At 40.8% G+C, this 19,790-nt stretch overlaps 1 protein-coding gene, 1 long non-coding RNA gene and 1 pseudogene across 2 annotated transcripts; 2 read left to right on the top strand and 1 right to left on the bottom strand.

The window, feature by feature from the left end:
• Positions 1-1,740, top strand: LOC119903252. Its single transcript, XR_005444466.1, has 3 exons — positions 1-391; positions 957-1,048; positions 1,170-1,740. It is a non-coding gene; the product is annotated as an uncharacterized LOC119903252 (long non-coding RNA).
• Positions 1,741-7,952: 6,212 nt separating this feature from the next.
• On the bottom strand, positions 7,953-17,384 carry LOC119903251 (SWI/SNF complex subunit SMARCC1-like). The gene is made up of 28 exons (XM_038719459.1): positions 17,131-17,384; positions 16,680-16,799; positions 16,291-16,376; positions 15,405-15,486; positions 15,224-15,316; positions 14,961-15,030; positions 14,788-14,857; positions 14,625-14,700; positions 13,881-14,006; positions 13,608-13,690; positions 13,414-13,520; positions 13,262-13,321; positions 13,093-13,121; positions 12,880-12,995; positions 12,715-12,786; positions 12,508-12,621; positions 12,094-12,247; positions 11,869-11,979; positions 11,604-11,663; positions 11,169-11,427; positions 10,520-10,591; positions 10,397-10,443; positions 10,176-10,284; positions 9,952-10,091; positions 9,005-9,139; positions 8,692-8,824; positions 8,400-8,504; positions 7,953-8,301 (listed from the first exon to the last, which is right to left on the bottom strand). The coding sequence occupies exons 1-28, from the start codon at positions 17,305-17,307 to the stop codon at positions 8,234-8,236; spliced, it is 2,874 nt and encodes a 957-aa protein (XP_038575387.1). The 5' UTR covers positions 17,308-17,384; the 3' UTR covers positions 7,953-8,233.
• Positions 17,385-17,854: 470 nt separating this feature from the next.
• LOC119903254 lies at positions 17,855-19,780 on the top strand (annotated as a pseudogene).
• The last annotated feature ends 10 nt before the right edge of the window (positions 19,781-19,790 follow it).

Below are 19,790 nucleotides of genomic sequence, written 5' to 3'. Positions count from 1 at the left end.
TCTACACTCTGTGAGTGCAGTCTGCTAGTTGCTTTTGAATCACTGCAATGTCACATAACAAAGGTTTTCAGACAGCTGCACCGGAAAGACAGAAACATGAAAACATTGGTGAGGCCTCACAAATCAGGAGCATTATTGAACAACTTAGTTTGTCTGCCTCGAGAGGAAACCAGGAGATGGCAATGCCTAACTCGAGTCTCCCAGGAAAATCGGGAGGGTTGACAAGTAGGCCTATAGCCACACAGGAAAGACAGAAACCCCAAAGGATACACGTCAACCGTGAGAACTCAAAAATCAGGAGCATTATTGAACAACTTGATAACTCAAATTTCCTGGCAAAGATGAAAACAAAATGGGAACAAAACACAAAACAGACACCGTCTTTGACTGCGTAAGTAATTTTACCTTTAACTAAGTGTTATTGACCTAGTTCTTTTGTAGGCAGCTGAGTGATAAAGACACTAATAAGGTTATTTTTAAGCAGCATTAATGGGAAATGTACTTACATGACATTGGATATTCAGACAAACAGCAGTATACAATACTCATACATGCTTCGATTCAATTACTGTCACATAAGTTTAGTGATGTAACTGAATGTAATTTCATGGTCTCATTTAAACTGATTTAGACGTGTCTGAGTCTACAGGTATAATGTTTAACTTCCTGTGCTCAGTGTCTTAGCATGCTAACATTTGCTAATTAGTACAAAACACAAAAGACCAATGATGTTGAGACTGATGTAAATGTCATTAGTTTTGCAGATATTTTGTCGTTGACTAAAGTACAAATAGAAAATACGACCGGATGGTGTTAAATGAAAAATCAAATGATCACTAAAGTTATATCAAGTAAGGGGGAACTGTCTGTACCAAATGTTATGGCATAAATAAAATTAAATATTGTATTATATATACTGATTGAGTATAGATGATTGTTTCTCTCTTCTTTTTCAGAAAATATCTATCACCTTTTGGAAACGTTGTGATAGATGGTTTATGGATAATAGCACTTTTCATCGTGGCAGTGGCCGTGTGTGTCTATGCTAGTAAGTGGCTCAGCAATCTTTAAAACAAGAAATAAAATGCACTACATTAAAATGTGAATTTAAATATTTAAGCATGTTACTCTTCCACAATATCTGGTTTGATTGTACTTTTTTTGTTTAGTTTTTTATAGGAAATAACTGATGGTTCATTCCCCTGGACATGACGGCACAAAAGCACCCTTGAATCATAAATCTACAATCAAAACAATGTTTTTTCCCCCTGATTTTGAAAGTTTGGTTTTTGAATTCGACGTAAAATTAGATTAACTCGCAAAATTATGCAAGGCAGCAGTGTTCACAGAGTAGTGACTTTATACTGTATTTACCAACAGGACACCATGAACACTAAATAGCAAACATAGCATATGCAGTTATTGTTTTTGAGTTGCTGCAATGTGCTAAACCACAGCCCTTCAGGCAGCCACACAGGAAGGGTTGAAATACATCAAACTGAAAGTAAACACCAAACTTCACACTCAATCTGAGCAATCTGAAGCTGTTATTTAATGATCAATTTAAATATTAAAACATGTTACACTTCCACAATACGAGTTTCAAGTGTCCATACATCTTTTTGTCTTTTTTGTAGAACAAAGAATTTCAGAACTGACAGACGACGTTATTCCTCTGGAGTTAACTGCAAAAGCCTCAATGGAGTCATCACTCTGCAAATAAAACAAAGATGGCTGTGGTTTTGAAGTGTATTTTTGACATTGACAATATTTATTTTAACTAAAAGTTCATAGATACTTAAAATATAAAATATTTTGAATACATAAATGGAGCTATGGTGGTGCTGATAAAGTTTAGCCTAAATGCAAACTGGAGTTGGAGCTCACAGATGAATCTCCACTTTGTCACAGTTTTAGCCTCAGTTTCCTCGGGCTGACATCCAACATTCAGTTACTATTACAGTAAATAGTCTTCTGTATTAGTGGGGCATATTTTGAGTTGAGTGATATCTTGTTTAAAAATGACTCAACCTGATAAAGCCCTCTCTGCCATTCAGTACAGTTGAGTTCCAGTACTTGTAACCTGAAGCTTCATTTTGTGGGATATATAGACACCCTTGTCTTGGTTATTGATGTGTGTTTCATTTTATATCAGTGCCCCACCGCTGACACGGTGTGTGAGGTCAACAACTGCGCTCTATCAAGACTGAAGTCCAAGAACACGACTGTTGAATGAAAGTTCACTGTTGGTTCCTGCTGTATCCAGGATCTTATAGACCTTGCTTTACGTTTCCTATACCAACTTCACCATACACTCACACACTACACAGACATCTTTAATTCTATAATAATCTGTATTCTAGCGTCAGCCATTTTAGTAAAAGCAGGGAAAAGGTCTCCATCATTTGAAGATCAATTGGATCTCATAAGCATACCTGCACACATACAGACCACGCAATGCAAGCACACTCAGAGACCTGCCTTCAATCAGATTCTTACTTACAGCAAACTTGGAGTCTCTCTACTATGTGGGTAAACCTGAACATCAACATACTTTACAGCAATACAGAACTAATGCATGAAAACTGCAAGGAGATGAAGAGGGAGAGACAGCACCTGGACGAGAGAGAGATGTGACCCACGACAAGTTCATCATAATTTATTATAATGCAGTGCAGATACAGACGTTTAGAGGAGATGAGCATATATAACACAGATCTGTCACTGTTAAGTGGCTTCTGCAGTGTAGTTCAGGTGTCATTTACACTGGGCATGCTGGGGACATGTCCACACCACAAAGCATAATTTGTGAAAAAACTTTCTGAAATTATGAAATAGCTTGCAGTTAAATAACAAATAAAAATGCCTTTAGAAAGGTTTATTTGCACATTAAGAAAACATGCAATGGAAATACAGAAGAAATGTGCATTGTCCAAAAAAAGCTTAAGCTAAAAAACAAAAACAAGTTACTGATTGTACCCCATGTCCCCACCACTTTTCAACACAAAGTGACACCCTTGTTTATATCAGAACAGTATTGTCAAAGCATCAAGGAAAATACAAAAGAACAATTAAAGTCATACAGTTTATTAAATAAATAAAACAGTAAATGTGTCTAAATAAAAATCAATAAACAATAAAACCAGTAAATGAGTGTGTGTGTTTAACAGTATGAATAAAATTCATACAGCCCATCAAATAAATAAAATAGTAAAAGTGTGCGTTTGTGTTTTAAAAATCAATTAAATTCATATAGTTCATCAAATAAATGAAATAAAAAAAATAAAATCTCTCTCTTTGTCTGTGAGTCTGCATCACACTTATCAATTGTTTTATGAATATAGGCTAAATAAGTAATATATATAATAAAAGTGGGTGAATTAATAAATTCTTGCATGTAAAGTTCAGGTCCAGTATTTTAGCAGATGCACAAAAGAAAATTTTGGTCTGTTGAAAAAAAAAATAAGAAAACGTTTTACTTTTGTTGTCTAAAGAAACAAAGAAATGTAAAGAAACATACAGCTTTTTTCATCATTAATTACAATCCAAAGAGACATTACATAATATCGTTCTGAAATGTGAGTGTTTTAATATGGGTAATTTCTTTTGCTAATACATGTGTACTTTTACTAAAGAGTTAATTCCTGACTTTTACTTGGCTACAGCTATTTTTACATAAGTGGGCTAAAGGATGTAAGTACTTCCTCCAATACTGTAAAAACAGGATAATGGCAGACTTAGGATATTCAGTTATTGTTTTTGAATTGCTGGAATGTGCTGAACCACACCCCTTCAGGCAGCCAAACAGGAAGAGCTGAGACAGTCAAAGCCAAAGGTAAACACCAAACTTCACATCTGAATGATACTGGCCCTGGAATACTATTGTTAGGAGAAATAACTGAGGATGGATTTGATTGCGTAAGTAATTTTACCTTCAAGGTGATATAGGGTTCTGTGTGTAGGTAAGTTGTTTTTTGAGCTGCATTAATGGTTGCGTTGCCATTAAAAATACAATAAAAAAACAGTGCTTACATTGCATATTCAAACAAAGTAACATTCTCATGAGGTTCAAGCTTTTTCAGTATTTGAGTCAGATATTGGCTCTGTGAGGCTGCACATGTACATTGAGTCATATGGTTTGCAGGTATTCAGTGTGTACACTATAGCACAAATGAAAAGTATGACCTGATGATGGCATTAAATAAAAAAAGTCAGAAGATTACCAAAGTTATTACAATTATACATGAAATATAATAACATGAAATATTGTCATGACTGAGATGCTGACCGTTTCCCTCTCCTTTTCTGAAGAGACTTCTTTGTGTTTGGGGCGAATGATAGCCTACTGAGGACTTTCAGTGGATGTAGGACTAACAGTTAGATTTAAATTGCTGGGGTGGAAAGTCAAGCAGGTGACACAGGTTAAAGTTTAACAGAAATTTATCATGATCAGACAGCAAAACGGAAAATGGCCTTCAATGGAGATGATTAGGGGATAGGCAAAGTAGGGTACTAATCATTATTACAAAAAAGGGGCGTCTGTGAAATAACAAAAAGAGACAAGATTAGTAGCCTACACGTCAATCAATTGTCTGTGGCAAGAGCCCACCTGGGCCCCGTTTCAGAAAGCAGGTTCAACAAACTCTGAGTATAAACCTGAACTCTGAGCTGTCAAACTCCGAGTTTCCGGTTTCAGAACAGGTGTTTAGAATTAGTTCAGTCAGCTCTGAGTATGTTGAACCTGCTGGAAGCGCGTGCGTGGGGATGAAAAAAAGCCATCATCAATGGAGCTCCGATACTACGATTCACCATGGCAACGGGTAGCCTAAATAAAGGCAGAGCCTCCATTTTAATCGGGTGTAGCTAGAAATATGAATGCGTGTCAACGCGGACCATGATTGGCTCTAAACGCAGGAGTGGAGGAAGGATCGATTACATTTTATACAGCGTTGCTCATTCATCATTTAGCAGACTGGAATTTTCTTAATGAATGATAAAGTGCTGGGATTCTCCTACAGCCTGTTATTCATTTTAAATAGTTACAGGCCTGTTTATTCAGCTGTAACCTGACAGGAATAAATGCCCGTGGCAATAACTGAAGATGAAAATATTAATCGAACAGATTACTACATAGTTTAGGCTACTCATGGACCTGTGATTGTAAAGTGACAGTCCGACTCAGTAGCCTAGGCCTATATGGCTATCAATGATTTTTTTTGCAGTGGAAAATGTGTCTAAGTTCAAACTGACTGAAGTTTTAGACATCTATGTTACATAAATAAAATCTTGATCATGATTTGATGATTTAAAAACTTGTGACTTGTTTGGGGTCTTTAAAGATAACTTAAAAAAACATCTAAAACTTTCACAACAATGCACCCACCATTTTGTCAGTGGGTAATATAATTTTTTCCTTCACTCACATTCACCTTCTTATTGTAGGGTTGACGTAAGGGTTGAGAAGGGGTTGGGTGTTGGCGTACCATTGTATGTTGTGATTGTGGTGTGTGTGTGTGTGTGTGTGTGTGTGTGTGCGCCAGTGAAGGGCATTAAGTACATGATATATGCTCTTAAACAATGTCTGATGTTTTATGTTTGATATGTCGTGTACTTTTGAATAATGTTGATATTTATATTGTATGTATTTGTATTTATTTGTATTTATTTGTATTTGGGGACTGCAGATGTAAATTAGCCTAAGGCTAACTCTGGTGTAATGCATCAAATGTTTACATTTATGTTATTAATTGCACATGGTCCCTTCTAAATAAAAAAAAAAAAAAATGAAATGCTGTCAAAACACATTCAGACTATCAGCAGATAATGAAAAACTCACTTTTAAACTAGCCTATTTGTTTCAGCTGCACCAGTCATCCTCACTCAGAAATATTCACATCCAGTTGATAACTACAATAAGAATGTTCAATCTGTGCGACCACATTATGAAAGGTTACCGTTCATTGATCAGTTTTATACAGATCAGTTTAAACAGTACTGCAGCGCATGGTAAGTGTTTTTGTGCAACTGTTGCCAACCTGACAGCCGCCTTAATGTCCCCAGAGTCACTGAGTTATAAAGGACAGTGTAGCTTATAGATTTTATTCTGTGCTGAGGATAAATTTCCGATGTCCAACGATAACTCTCTGTCCATACATCGATGACAGATTGATCATAAAAGCTGTCATGTTCAAGATCATGTTTGGGTTAAAAAACAAAAAAAACAACTAATAGGCCTAAACTATTTAACCGTGATTTCGATGTTTCTAAAAACGCCATTGCGTTCATATAGGCTATGTGCTAGGCTTTGATATCGACACTTTGGATGAGGAAATGTCAGACGGCCGCTTCAGGCTCAGCAGGAGGGGAGGAGTCAGAAAGAAACTCAGCGTTAGTTGAAGTATCCTCCTCCCGAGCAGGTTAAGTTCGCAGGGTTACAGACCTAGATTATCTGATCTCGCTCTCTGAAACCGAAAACCCAGAGTTTCCCTCATCTCGGGCTCAACTTACTCAAGAGTTTTCACTAAACCCGCTTTCTGAAACAGGGCCCTGAAAAATCCCCTACCCTTAAAACGAGACAGTATTACTGATTGGTCTAGCTCACCGGAGTCCAACTGGGGCTAATCAGCTGCACTGTTCTGCAGCGGCTGTCACTGCAGGAACTGGTGCACCCTTCCCCGACACCTCTCCAACCGCGAGAGACAGAATGACGGAGAGAACACACGGACCGCAAACACTACCCCAACACAGGACCTTACGGGACATAGCCTAAAGATCAATCATCAAGGATCAAGGCGATTTATTTATCGTTATACAACAGAGGTTGTGAAATAAAAGTTCTTAGTGCCTTTATGCTACACACGCAGAACGTAACGTTTTAGGATGGGGCAACATAAAATAAAACAAACATATACAGTTAAGCTATTTATATCCATATTTATATGTCACTACGGAATATGTTCCACTTCCACAATATCAGTTTCAAGAATCAATAATTATTTTTTAAGGGGGGAAAAAAGCGTGACTGACGAGAGTGACTGAAAAGTTCATTCCTTTGGAGTTAAAGCATCTGTGGAATCATAACTATGCAATACATCTACAATCCTTACTGTCGGCTGCATTTAAAACATTTTGAAGACATCATTGAAGCTATGGTAGCCTACTGAGACAGTGTAAATGCAAATGGGAGTTGGTGCTCACAGATGACACCTCAGGCTGACAGACAACATTCTGGAGGTGTGTAAACAGGATACCTCTAAACCTTTGAGTTTGTCAGAGCCTGTTTAATGGTCTTCTTTACCATTTTGGCAGGGCACACTTTGAGTTGTGACATCATGTTTATCACTAGACAGCCTGTATAGTGTCTCTGCTTCTGCTTAATAGATCGTTTCCCAACCTTAACTTTATCAGATTCAAAGTAAGTTTGTCTTGCCAGAAACAAGAGAAAGTGCACCTTTTTGGAGCATAAACAGTTATGGGTTATGTTAACTCTCTCGACTTAGGACTCCATTGTATATGTGAGGAAATTATATCAGTGAGATTTCTTTTAGATGTCAAGTAACGTTGAGGACAATCTTGTAGTGATCTTTCTTGTTGTTGTCATTTCCCAGGAACAATGTAACTTTTACATTTGGAGGTATCGCAACACAACATATCTTAGACAAATGTCATTTGCTTTTAGAAAAGTTGTTGAGTGAATATGAATTATTTAATTGAAAACAGAAATGAATGTAACTGGATTCCCTCAATGAACTTCCAGGTATTCCAAAGTTTTCACACTCTCAGAGGGGCACGGGGAAATGAAAAGTTAAGTTGAATGTTGTTGTGCAACTGCTGAGCAATTGTAAATGTTCCATGAAGAAACACCCATTACTGGAAGCAAAACAAACACACAGACAGAAGCATGCAGAGACACAATACAAAAGGTCTGAACTAGAAAATACGACACGTTTTAGTTTCATGTAAAACAACTTTAATGAGTTGAGTTCAATCTTCAGATTTCTCAACTCTGACGTCAGAGCACAAATATTTCACAGATATAAGACGGACTGAGCCATTGACCAAATACAAATCAACTGTGTCTATGTGCTTGTGTGTCTTTCAGTCTATAAACATGTCGCTACTGAAGACTTTCAGACTTCATTTTCTTAACAGTTCTTCCTGAATATCGTTATCTGTGTGTTCTGGTTGATGGAGGACTGGTGTGTATGTTTGTGTGTCTTGTTTTCTGGTCAGTTCAGCTGTGACTCGATGCTGGAGCACCCGGCTGAGCTGGTGTTATCCCATCAGGCTGCGAGGACGGGTCTGAGGCAGAAACACAGGATGTTTGTTTCACCACACACACATAATGAGACTAACATAGCACATATCAGTAACCAATGGAAACAGTAAAGAATACTCACACATGCCATTGGGAGCGCCAGGGTGTCGAGCGGCCATTGCCTGGGCATTTCCTCCACCAGGCATCATCCGATTGGGCATGGACTGGCCTGAAGGAGGAGGCGGGGCTAAAATATAACAAGAAAACTATAGATGTTAAAGGGTAGGTACAAACAATGATTTAACAGAAAAGAAATTAAGAACTGAGTGGCACTGGATTCCCGCGACCCTGGACGCAGGATAAGCGGTTGACGATGGATGGATGGATGTCACTGGATTAATTCAGTACAGTGAGTTGCAAGAATGAATGCAGACCTGAATGCTGCACTGTGTATCCCAGCTGCCCCTGCTGCTCCCTCTGCTGGCGAACCTTCATCTCTGCCTGTTTCAGCTGCTCTGTGTGAAAGGTCTGTCTCTCTGACAGGAGCTGCTGCCGCTGCTGCTCCAGCTGCACATTACCCACACAGACACAAAGTATTAATGATACCGACTGGTTTTTGAGCATGTTACTGTTGCTTCTGGATATAAATGAAATGAATAAATGCAAAAACTAGCTATGCAGCGCATGGGTTTGATGATGAAGAGGTTTCATTATTCTTTTTTTAGGGCAGATACTATGTTCACTCACAGCCTCCTTCTCACGGTCCATGATGGTCTCCAGCTCCTCAAAGTGCCTCAGCTTGATCTCCAGCTTCTTCATCTGGGTCTCTACCAGCAGAGCCACCAGGGACTTGATCTTCCTCTCTTCTACTGCTGCCAAATGCTACAAATAAGTGAGGCAAAGAAGTACAAAAAGCACTGGGTGTAAGTCTATGAGATAGATAAGAAGAAATTGAGTGGAGGTAAAGATAAAAGAAGGTAAACATTGAAGAAGATGAGAAAAGGAGGTGAGAGGATGGTAGATTAGATTGGGTGTGACAGAGCGTGGCAAAGAGGGACATGGAGAGACTAAATGGATGAAAACTACCAACTTATCAATGATCAGCAACTAGGGGTGGGACGACAATTCACCTAACTACACATCATAATAGAAACACATTTGAAATGCTCGCCACAGGTTTATATTGTTGCAAGAACTATTTTCATCACAGCAGCTGGCTATGATTGTGGGCGGGAACATCTCCTAGGAAAAGCAGAGACTCGAGACCTTAGATACAGCTGATTTACTTCATTGCTACATACTTTCTTGCAAGAGTTGATGAGAAGATTCATAACACTGTTATGTCCTCCCGGTACATATAAGGTTACATCCAGCAGTGGAAAATGGACATTCGTGCGTTTGTTCTTTTGTAGGAGAACAACAACAAGTCCAGGAACGGCACGGCCATCGCCCGACGCTGAAAGACGTGTAGTCTGCACGAGCCGCCGCCGCCACATCCAAGCAAAAGTAGCCTATTTCATAAATGACGCATCGATGAATCGTTGAAATAATCTATCGAAGCTTCGAATACTAAAATCATCGTTAGCTGCAGCCCTACAAAAAACAGAAAAAAAAGTCTCTTCTATTTAAAATAACATGTGAATTGTCTTTATCCCAGTGATTGGTCCGTTTTGGAGTGGAAAGGCGGGATTTACCTTGGCCTTTGTGGCAGCTGAGGCTAGAGCGGCTGCTGCTGCCGTGGTAACGCTGCCCTCCACCAGATCCTGCTCCATCACTCTCCCATCATCCCCGTCTCCCTCCCGCCGCCCTAAGCTCTCGTCGTCATCTCCCCTTCCTGGATCAGAGAGAGAACTTCTTTAATGTGGACAGATCACATACCAGATGCATACAAATATGTATAGTGTACATGTTTACATACCGTCTCTCTCCTCTGCTAGCATCATTTCAGCATTTTCTCTTTTGACTCGTTCTCCCTCCAGTGTGGCTCCAGTGGATTCCACCTTGAGTCCATCCATCCTTACAGGGACCTAAAACAGATCCACACACACACACACACACACACACACACACACAGGGTAAGCCACAAAAAGCACCAGTAGATACAATAAAACTGTCGCTATGCTCTTATTGCTTTTTCACCTGAAGGGAGGTGGAGTTTGTCTCAATTTTTTCTAAATCCATTGATTCTGAAGGACACAGGAAGACAGAATTAGGGATGCACTGTACAAAGCACAGAGAACTAGATTAATTTGTGTGTCTTACCTATTTTGTCAGGCTGGTTGGACATTTCTGAGATCTTATCCACGGAGTCCTCCTGTACTCGGGAAAACTCCTCTGAAGACAAAGATGTAGAATCACTATACACACACACAAACACTACTATCTCAGAACCATAACCTAAGCCGTGTCTCAATTCACAGCCTTCCTTACTTACACTTGCTATTTTGAGTGCATTAAGCACCCGAATGGCACACTGATAGTGGTCCAAAAGTTGAGTGAAGAATGCTGGACACTTCTCACACTTAACGGTCGCCATCTTGGCTACGTAGTGAAAGGGGAGGGACCACAAACCCATTTCTAAACTTGTGAAAATGGCAGCCGAGGAAGCTGCAGAGGTTGCGATTGTGAAAGTATGTTCATTTTTATTCACTTTTAATTTAATTGAATTGAAGTCAAGTGAACAAACAAATGATGGTGTAAATGATCCGCCCGGTTACAATTCACCATTAAAAAAGCAGCAGCAGCAGCCGTCAAATGTTGGGTTCGGTACTTGCTCAACGGATCATGTTTGATTTGAGCACATAGTTTGACATGTAGTGTACTCCATTTTTAGTATACTAATTGAAGTATCCAAATTGAGACACAGCTATAGACTACACATACATTAACGCTCCTCTCTCTGTCCTCTCACCCAGTGCTGCCTTAGCTGCGGATGATGCTACCCGTGGATCCACCACGGATGCCAGAAAGGCTACGGTGCTCATGACAGGGTTTTCTGATTGGCTGAAAGGCACGGGCTGGTACGCCAGTGGGCCGAGGGAGGCTGAAGAGTCTTCTAGGTAAGGGTCTTCAATCGGCAGACGAAGGAAGTGTAGGATGCATTCGTCCTGCGTCCTGGAGCCCACATGCTCGGACACTTTGTTCCAGTCATCTCTGTAGACTTCTAAGGCCTGAGAGAGACGCAGGAGAAGAGGAGACAGAGAGGAAGCAGGGAAGGTTCAGAACAAGTTGCAAAACTTATGTAAAAGATTCTCATAAATCAGTCAAACAATTTCCCTTTTAGGAAGGCAATGATTCATGTGTAAGATCTATGAAAGGAAGCCAAAAACAGAAGTGACTGTCTTACCTCTAATAGCAAGAGCGTCTCCTGCTCTGTCCATTCCCTTCCTGCACTTGCTCCTTTAGCCTGAGACAGATGTCATGAGAACAATCTTAGAAAAATTCTATTTACAACTTTTTAAATGTGTAATTACAGAAATTGTTAAAATGAGAGACTAGTAAAATAAATATGTCAAAAATGAATCAGGATGTATACGAAACAAGATTCAAACTATTGGGTGTTTAAATGAAGATGTAGTTTTCAGTATGTTTGTACTGTTACGATGTGAGACCTTAGGATGTTTCCTAGCGTAGATGTCGCTGCGCAGACCGAAGTTCTGGCAGTCTGAAGGCTTGTCTCTGCTCTTTTCTGGAAAATTCAACATGTGCTGTGAGGCTGACACCTGCAAGAGTAAAAGTTCATTAGGAGGCTTTCCAGATATTAGGAGGCTTTCCAGATGATACAAACATGTATTTCAAATACACCTGTGATCATGTGCTATGTGTGTGTGTTTTACCTGCAGGGGTTTGTGTTGTAGGGGGGCTAGCCCGGTCGGTGTATCAGCCAATACGTTGAAATGAGGGGTGGGCGGGGGTCCCATGGGGAGGGGTCTGCTCTCTGCATCCACCTGGTAGTTAATCAAACCCCACTGCTCCAAAAACGCATGAACTCTGAAAACACGGAACATTTTTCATTATACTTATACTACAGATGGAAATACGCTAATACACACACAAATCAGCATGTGTCATGTTAAATAAAAGCTTCTTTTGAACTGCAGACCCATTAAGTACCACATACCACATGTCCCTCACAACATTACAGATTTAATTTGTTAACGTGTTCATATCAGAACACCCACATACTACACCTAATTTAGCAGATGCAGAAGCCACTGCATGATCACAAACACCCACACACTGATGCATACCTCATGACAGCACAGACGTCTCCAGTCAGGTTGCGCCTGCAGGACGTTGAACTGAGGTATTCCTGGGGGTTGAGCCGGTACGTGTCGATCATGAAGTTACGGTACGCCAGGTAGCTGCAGCGCAGAGAAAGATCATGCTTTTAGAGATGATATCTCCATCATCTGATAAGAATTGAATAGTAAAGTCTGAATGGCTGCAGTACTCACATTTCTGGAGATTTGGACTTATTCTTTCCATTGAAGAACTCAGGCAATGAACGTTTCTCTATCGAGTGAATGCTGGGATGCATGGATTGAAAGGTTTTTTTTTGGGGTTAGGCTATAAAGTTGGGTATGTTTGTGTTTATGTGTGTGTGTGTTTTTTTTATTTACCTGTTGTAATTGAACCATGATGTGTAGCTTGGTATTATGATATGATGGGTTTGTTCTGTGATGTTATCCTCTCCTTCTGACAGGCGAGATATCTCCCCTCTCCCCTCCTCATCTTCCTAGACACACACGTAAATACAGTAAATTTAATAACACTGAAACTAAAGACACTAATTGATATAGACTACCCAACCCTCCTGTAATTATCATATTTACCCTTCCAGGGAAGTCATCCTCCTGTTCATCTGAACAAGTAAAAATGAAAGAACGGAGAAAACTCCAGGTTCATTCACACACAAGACCAATCGTATTTCATAATTTCTAATGAACATTTACACATGCTCCGTTTCTTCTTAAACATTAGATATAGCACATGTAAACCTACCCAGATCTGCCATGGTCCCTCCTTTGACAGGAGTATTCTCACTGTCTTTCTTCAGGTTGACTACAAGAGCAAAAAGATGAAATTAAGAACGGTTTACGGGTAATATACTTTTATGTGCCAATTTCCTAGTCACTGTTTTTTTGTGTTTTTACCAATCTTAGGTAGTATGACCTCCTCCATGTTAGGAACAGGGGTAGGGTCCTCCATGTCTTTGGTCAAGTCCTCTTCTGGCTCTTCCTCCTGTTGTCCACGCCTTCTCCTGTGCACACACAAGAATCCATGCTGAGACTGCACACTGAAGGGCCAAAGTATACCCTCCTGTTAGGTTAAAACTTTTGTTTCTTACCCCTTCTTTCCTTTCTTCCTGCCTTCAGATGAGGGAGGAGAGGGGGAGCGTCGTCTCTTTTTGGCAGGGGTCGATTTGGAGTCCTGCAACAAGAGGGTAGAGTTTCCGCATCATAAACTGAAACATCACAGATAAAGACTCTTCAAATTTTAAAAATTAAAGGTTCCTGGTTGCCTCCATGTTCCACTAGGAAACGGTAAGATCTATGTAATTATAATTGAGAACACCTTTCCCCTCACAAGCCCTCAAGGTCGCCCACAGCTTGGAACAAACCTGTTCGTCTCTGAGGTGAATACGCTGGCGGAGAATGATTGGTACATTCCTCTCATCCACACAGTAATCTTCCTCGTTCATCCACTCGTTGAAAACATCCGTGTCCAGAACCCAGCCAGCATGGACCTGGAGCACACACCCCCACACAAAGTAAGTATTAATGTGGTTCATTTCATCAAGTGTCCAAAATGGACAGACACACCCCATACCACATTATATGACCAATTGCAAGTTAAATTGACTTCAATCAAAAGGCTTTACCTGTCAAGTTACCTGTTGAATGTTTGAAATATCATATAAATGCCTCCATAATGTATATAGAGTATGGTCTGTTGCTGTTCTGAAACTGCTGACTACCATACAATTCAGTTCAATTCAGTTTAATGGGGCTTTATTGGCATGGGAAACTCACGTTCTTGCCAAAGCAAGTGTGAAATAAAAACATGTACATAAACAGAAGAATTGCGCTATTAAAAAAAGTAAAAAGTAAAATAAGATAGATAAATAAGCTCTCTCACTGTGAGAGACTGCACTGCTCTGCAGTAAATTGACTCCTACCAGGCTACCTTGGCAGGTGAGCAAAAACGTTAATTTGACACTATGTTTAAATCGGCGTACTCTAACATTTTGAAGTGTAAAATATTGATGCGTAGCTTAATATAGTAAATGTAGCTGGAAAAAAAAGTGTTGACTGTTATAGCATACATAGGTGGTTGTTCTTTGAATGCATGCTGCTGTACTAACCCGCCACGGCTTTTCTGAATGTGGTGGCTCTTCAACCTCTCCTTCAACATCACTCGAGGACAGCCAACTGTCATAACTGTTGAAAAGTGAGAAACGACACAATAGGTACACATTATGTTTTGGTATGAACATCTATGTGTGCATGCATGTGCTTGTGCATTACCTGTCAGGGTGCAAGCCCCAGTGTACCAAGACATGTTTGTCTTTCCGCATGACAGGACGCATCCATTCATCTGAAGAAGAAAAAAAGACATGTATGAAAAAATGGTGTCAAGTTAAATAAGTACCAGACATTTAAAAAGATAACAAACACACAATGCACAAACTTTAACTGACCTTCCTCTGTAGAAGCAGGTGACGGGTAGATGTGGTGACTGGCGAGCGTTCGATCGTCAGTGAGTGTACCCTATGGTACGACAAACCATGAACCGGTGGCACTAAAATGTAACTGCATTTTCAGAGCTGCACTGGGTTTCATTTTTGCTACTTTCTAAATCAGCCACATCTGTCTCAATACTTCAACGTATTCTTTCATTATCTTTCATCAGTCCATCTAACCCTCTGTCTGCACATCTCTAACTCTATCTGCAGCACTTTACCTGGTGTTTGGTGATAACATCGGTAAGTCTGCTAGCCAGCTCCTGATCCAGCGTAGCGTCCAGATACACTACAGGCTGTGACATACAGCTGTTCTGTAGACACACAAAACACAAGTTCATCAGTTGTGTGTTCTTGGTGGGCTGATGTGTGTGTGTGTATTAATGTGTGTGTCTCTGTCACCTGGATCAGCGCTCTTTCAATGGTACCAAACATCTCGACATTCCTTTCAGTTCTTGATGGATTCTGCAAGTCAAACCGCCGCCTTTAAAAAGAGGGAAACAATGATCAGTGCGCCAGGCGCATGGTTCAAAAGGGTACTTAGTCTGTGAATTAGTCGTGGGTGTGTTTTGGACATAACACGCACAACACCATTCAGAGTGTCATCTCCCATTCCTTTTAAAAGCCAGTTGCACTTGCACCTTGGCGCTTTGCAATTATAATAACAAATGAATGGCGCATTATACTGTAAAAACCATTAATTGACCGATTGAATGGCATTTAATCAGCAAAACAAAAAACCTGTATCGTGACAAGACGAGACAGAGGAAATTCACCAATGAAAACATAATTCAATTTTTAGCTTCTGAAATAATTTAAACTCTCTGATGGAGCTCAGGATTTTCAGGAGGACAGCTGCTTTACGCCAAACTGTTTCACTGTATGAACCTGGACTGTGTGTGTGAGACCTTTTGAATGTGTAGAACACAGAACATGAAATAGCATTAGATCCTGACCGATCCTGTCGGCATGCCAAGAGATTTTTTAAATAAATGAATTTACGCTGCTGTGCCTGGTGCGTAGATGTGCACAGCGTCTCTCTTACCATTGGAGTAACGCACCCCTAATATAACAAAAAAACAGTGAAATACTGCACCGTTGACTTTAGACCTGTTTTTTTGGGGTCAATGGTGCAATCACTTTAAGTTTAAATGACTTTAAGATAGCAATGCAATGCGCAATGCAAATCATTTTAAGACCAACACTCCCATAGGCACAAATGACACTTTATGCTGCTTTGCACCGGGTGCAAGATGGGGCCCAAAGTCATCAGATGCCTGAAACTCACCAGCCTTGCTCAGCTTTGAACTTGTAGGCAGTGCCAAGAATGTGGCAGAGTCCACCCCCTGGTCGCAGATCCAGGAAGCACTGTGCCTGCAGAAAAATTGTAAATTCAACACTTAGTTTGTTTTGCATGTTTTAACCCATGTTGCCAGATTTTCACCTAAAAATGTTTTCCCTTTCAAACGAGGACCACAACAAGAAGCCTTGAGATTATTATATTTGAATATTATTCAAATTACGTCACAACTGGGTGATGTAGTATTGTATTTATAACACTGTCAAACAAAACACAAGAAGACTAAATACACATAAATCAGAACATTTTGAGATTCTATAGACTTTTACCAATCAAATGATGAGATATTACACGACATTTATAAAAGAAAGACTCACAGGCAGTTTGGTGAGCGCAGGACTGGCAGCTTGTCTGCCAAAGGTTTCCTCCTGAAACTTGAGAAGCTGCAGCGTCACTGCAGCCAGAGCCTGACATGATGGAGCATCCACCAGCACAAACTGACAGACACAGACACATTTTTTGAGGAAATAATTCTTTATCATACTTTCATGCAACCTAATGCATTTTACCGACAGTCTCACCAACTTAACTATAACGTTATTGTATTTGGTCGGATTTTAACCTCTAGGATCTGGCTACATTTGCACTTCGTCTTTTTTAAATCTTTAATTAAGATAGATACGGCACTCCTCAACTTCACACAAATCTTGCTTGCCAATGTAAAGGTAACGGTATCGAACATGAGACGTTTGTTTACAGTCTGAGCCGCAGGATTGCTAACGTTAGCAGGGGGCGGCTAGCTTCTTAGCTTCCTAGCCAGCTAACTACCTTTTTGTAGTGCTTTCCGATCCACTGTCGCACCACCTCCAGCTGGGCTAAAGTATCCGGACTCTCCCAGAACCTAGCGGACGGACTGCTGTCTTTTTTACGTTGTGCGGATGTTCCGGAGTTTGCTTGGCTTGCCCCGAGAATCCCGAGGTTTGTTCCTCCGGACATTGTAGCCATAATAAAACAAGAAATTAATCTCAAACGGGAGAACAAATCTGGCTAGCGCGCTCGCTAGCGTTTGCGTTCTTGCTCTCTCGCGAGAAGAAACGCGATTATAGTATTTCAGCATAAGAGTTTTCTATTTTTTAATGTTTAACTGTCTGTCATTTTCATGTGTTTTTTTTAATTTAGTTGTGTGCTTTTAAAATCAGTAATATGTTTAAAATACCAAACAATGTTATTTATTTGCACAATTGAATATACACCTTTCTTACAAACCAGGACTTTTACATTGAAGTATAGCATTACAAGGAAATAACTGCGCAAGACCTGAAAAGAAATAAAGTAAAGTGACATAGGTTGGTAGCAGACTATTTATATCTGCATGCTCTAATCCTGAACTACCTTTCGAATAATTGTTTTAAAATGCACTTAAAATACGGTCAATCACTTGCCTTTGGTTTAGATGAATTTTTGTTTCAGTAATTTCCGTTGTGACATACCTTTTAACAGAGTCACACTGTCAGTAAGGGAAAACAAAGTCCAGCTGACTGTCTACTCAGCAATGGCTGAGAGTTTGTTACGATTCTTTTCCGTCGCATTCTATAATTGGACTCCACACACCCTCAGACGACCAAAGGCAGTATAAACTCTGAAGCTCTGAAACTCCACCAGCACCTCTGTGAGTGACTCGTAACTCATTCATCTTCTCACTCCATGTTTTTTAGGCTCTGAGATCCTATGGGTCCAGGGTCTGACCACCTATGTGGAGGGGAACAGAAACTTTCTACAAGATGTGAAGTTCAGGGACAGTCGCCTGGTTATTGATGGCTGCAGTCTGTATTTCCGTCTCTATTTTACCCGGTTTGGACAGCAGCATGGAGGGGACTATGATGCTTTCACTTGCCTGCTCAACCAGTTCCTCTCTGCGTTGGCAGCCTGTAACATCCAGCCATATGTGGTACTGGATGGAGGTAAGGATGCTTTAGAATTTGAATGCCCTCTCAGCTCCTTTATTTTAGGAAACTTAATTTCATGATGTTAATCCAAGTATTTACTTTTATATACAAAATACAATTCAAAGAAGGAAATCTTCCAAATTTTTTATTATAAAGCAAGACTCTTCTCTCTGTTTTATAATTTTGTTTTTCAATGTTATAACATAGATTTCTAACTATTACATAATGTAGTCAGATATTTTGGTCATTGTAGACAGTTCTTTGATGAATTAGATTAAACAAAAAGTTTTTTGTTTGGATCAACAAGTTCATTTAAGCCTGCACAAACATTTAATTTCTGTCTTTCTTTGTGTGTGGTTAAAAGGGATTGATCCCAGTGACAAGAAGTTTCCCACCCTGCGGCAGCGTCTGCAGTCCAAGATAAGGGAGGCGGACAGTCTGTCTCGCGGCTGCAATGGCTCTGTTCTCCCCATCCTCACAAGGGACGTTTCATTCAGGTCCTCAGCCAGAGAGGAGTCCCGCTGGTCCAGTCCAGCTGAGGCTGATTGGGAAATAGCATGTTTAGCTCATCAGTGGAACTGCCCAGTTCGACCAATGACAGTGACTTTTATATCTTTGACCTGCCAGGTGTGGGTAGTAGCAAGGATCTAAAAAGACCTTTGTAATGAATGGTAGTGATAGTGTCTCGCTTGATTTTGCCGTCTTTTACATACTGTTTTTGTGCTTTGTTTTCTTATCTTAGGTGGTTACCTGCCACTCAGTTTTTTCCAGTGGACCAACCTTAACGGTAAAGCCTCTCACCGCTATATCTCGGCTCGGTGTTACACCACTAACGGGCTGTGTCGCTGGTTTGGGGGCATGAACCAGGAGTTGCTACCCTTATGTGCCGTCCTGACCGGTAATGATTATGGCGCTCCAAAGATGCTGACACACTTCTGGGTCTGTTAGATGTGAGTGCATTAGGGAGAGGTGGTGGCAGGGGTAAAGGAAAGCACCCATGTCCCGGATTGAGGGTCTCCTCCTCTGGCTGTCCTCTTTTTCAAGTCCAGCGGAGGCCCTGGAGGAGGTGAGCAGGCTAATGGGGGAGGAACGCAGAGGTGGAGGCGGTAGGGGCAAGAAAGGACAGATAGGTGGGCTCAGTTCACAGCTGTGGGGCAGGTATGCAGGAGTACCACATCACCCCTCAAAGCTCTCTGGCTCGCTGGTTCTCTGGAGATAAGGTAGCTCCTGGAGGGTGGACCTCTGGGCTCGCACAGCTGCCAGAGTGCCTGTCGCAGGCTGCAGCGCAGGGACAGTTAGCTCCCTTGTGGTAGATGCTATGGTGATGCGCAGAGTTCTGCTCCTCCCACAGGTGGAAACAGCAAGCTAGCCAGCAGCCACTACATCGCCAGATTCATACGCCAGGCTGTATATGGAATATTACTGCAGAGAGGCCAAGATGTCCAAGCACGGGATGTGAGGGTACAAGAAAACATCAGCCAGGGTACGAGAGGTGGGAGAGGGCGAGGGGAAGGGGGTACAGAGGTGCTCAGGTTGGTGGAG

Source organism: Micropterus salmoides, unplaced genomic scaffold (genome assembly GCF_014851395.1).
Source record: "Micropterus salmoides isolate LMB-PRFRI ecotype aquatic unplaced genomic scaffold, ASM1485139v1 Ms_hic_scaffold_1416, whole genome shotgun sequence".
Lineage (NCBI taxonomy): Eukaryota > Metazoa > Chordata > Actinopteri > Centrarchiformes > Centrarchidae > Micropterus > Micropterus salmoides.
Note: the sequence above shows the minus strand (reverse complement) of the source record. Positions and strands in the feature narration are given on the sequence as shown.

Coding starts and splice junctions, on each gene's coding strand:
- LOC119903251 (XM_038719459.1), bottom strand. CDS start 17,307: ATGGCTACAATGTCCGGAGGAACAAACCTCGGGATTCTCGGGGCAAGC. Junction 14,007..14,624: donor ATTCAGAAAAGCCGTGGCGG/GTTAGTACAGCA, acceptor TGTGTGCTCCAG/GTCCATGCTGGCTGGGTTCT. Junction 9,140..9,951: donor CAGCTGCCACAAAGGCCAAG/GTAAATCCCGCC, acceptor ACTTATTTGTAG/CATTTGGCAGCAGTAGAAGA.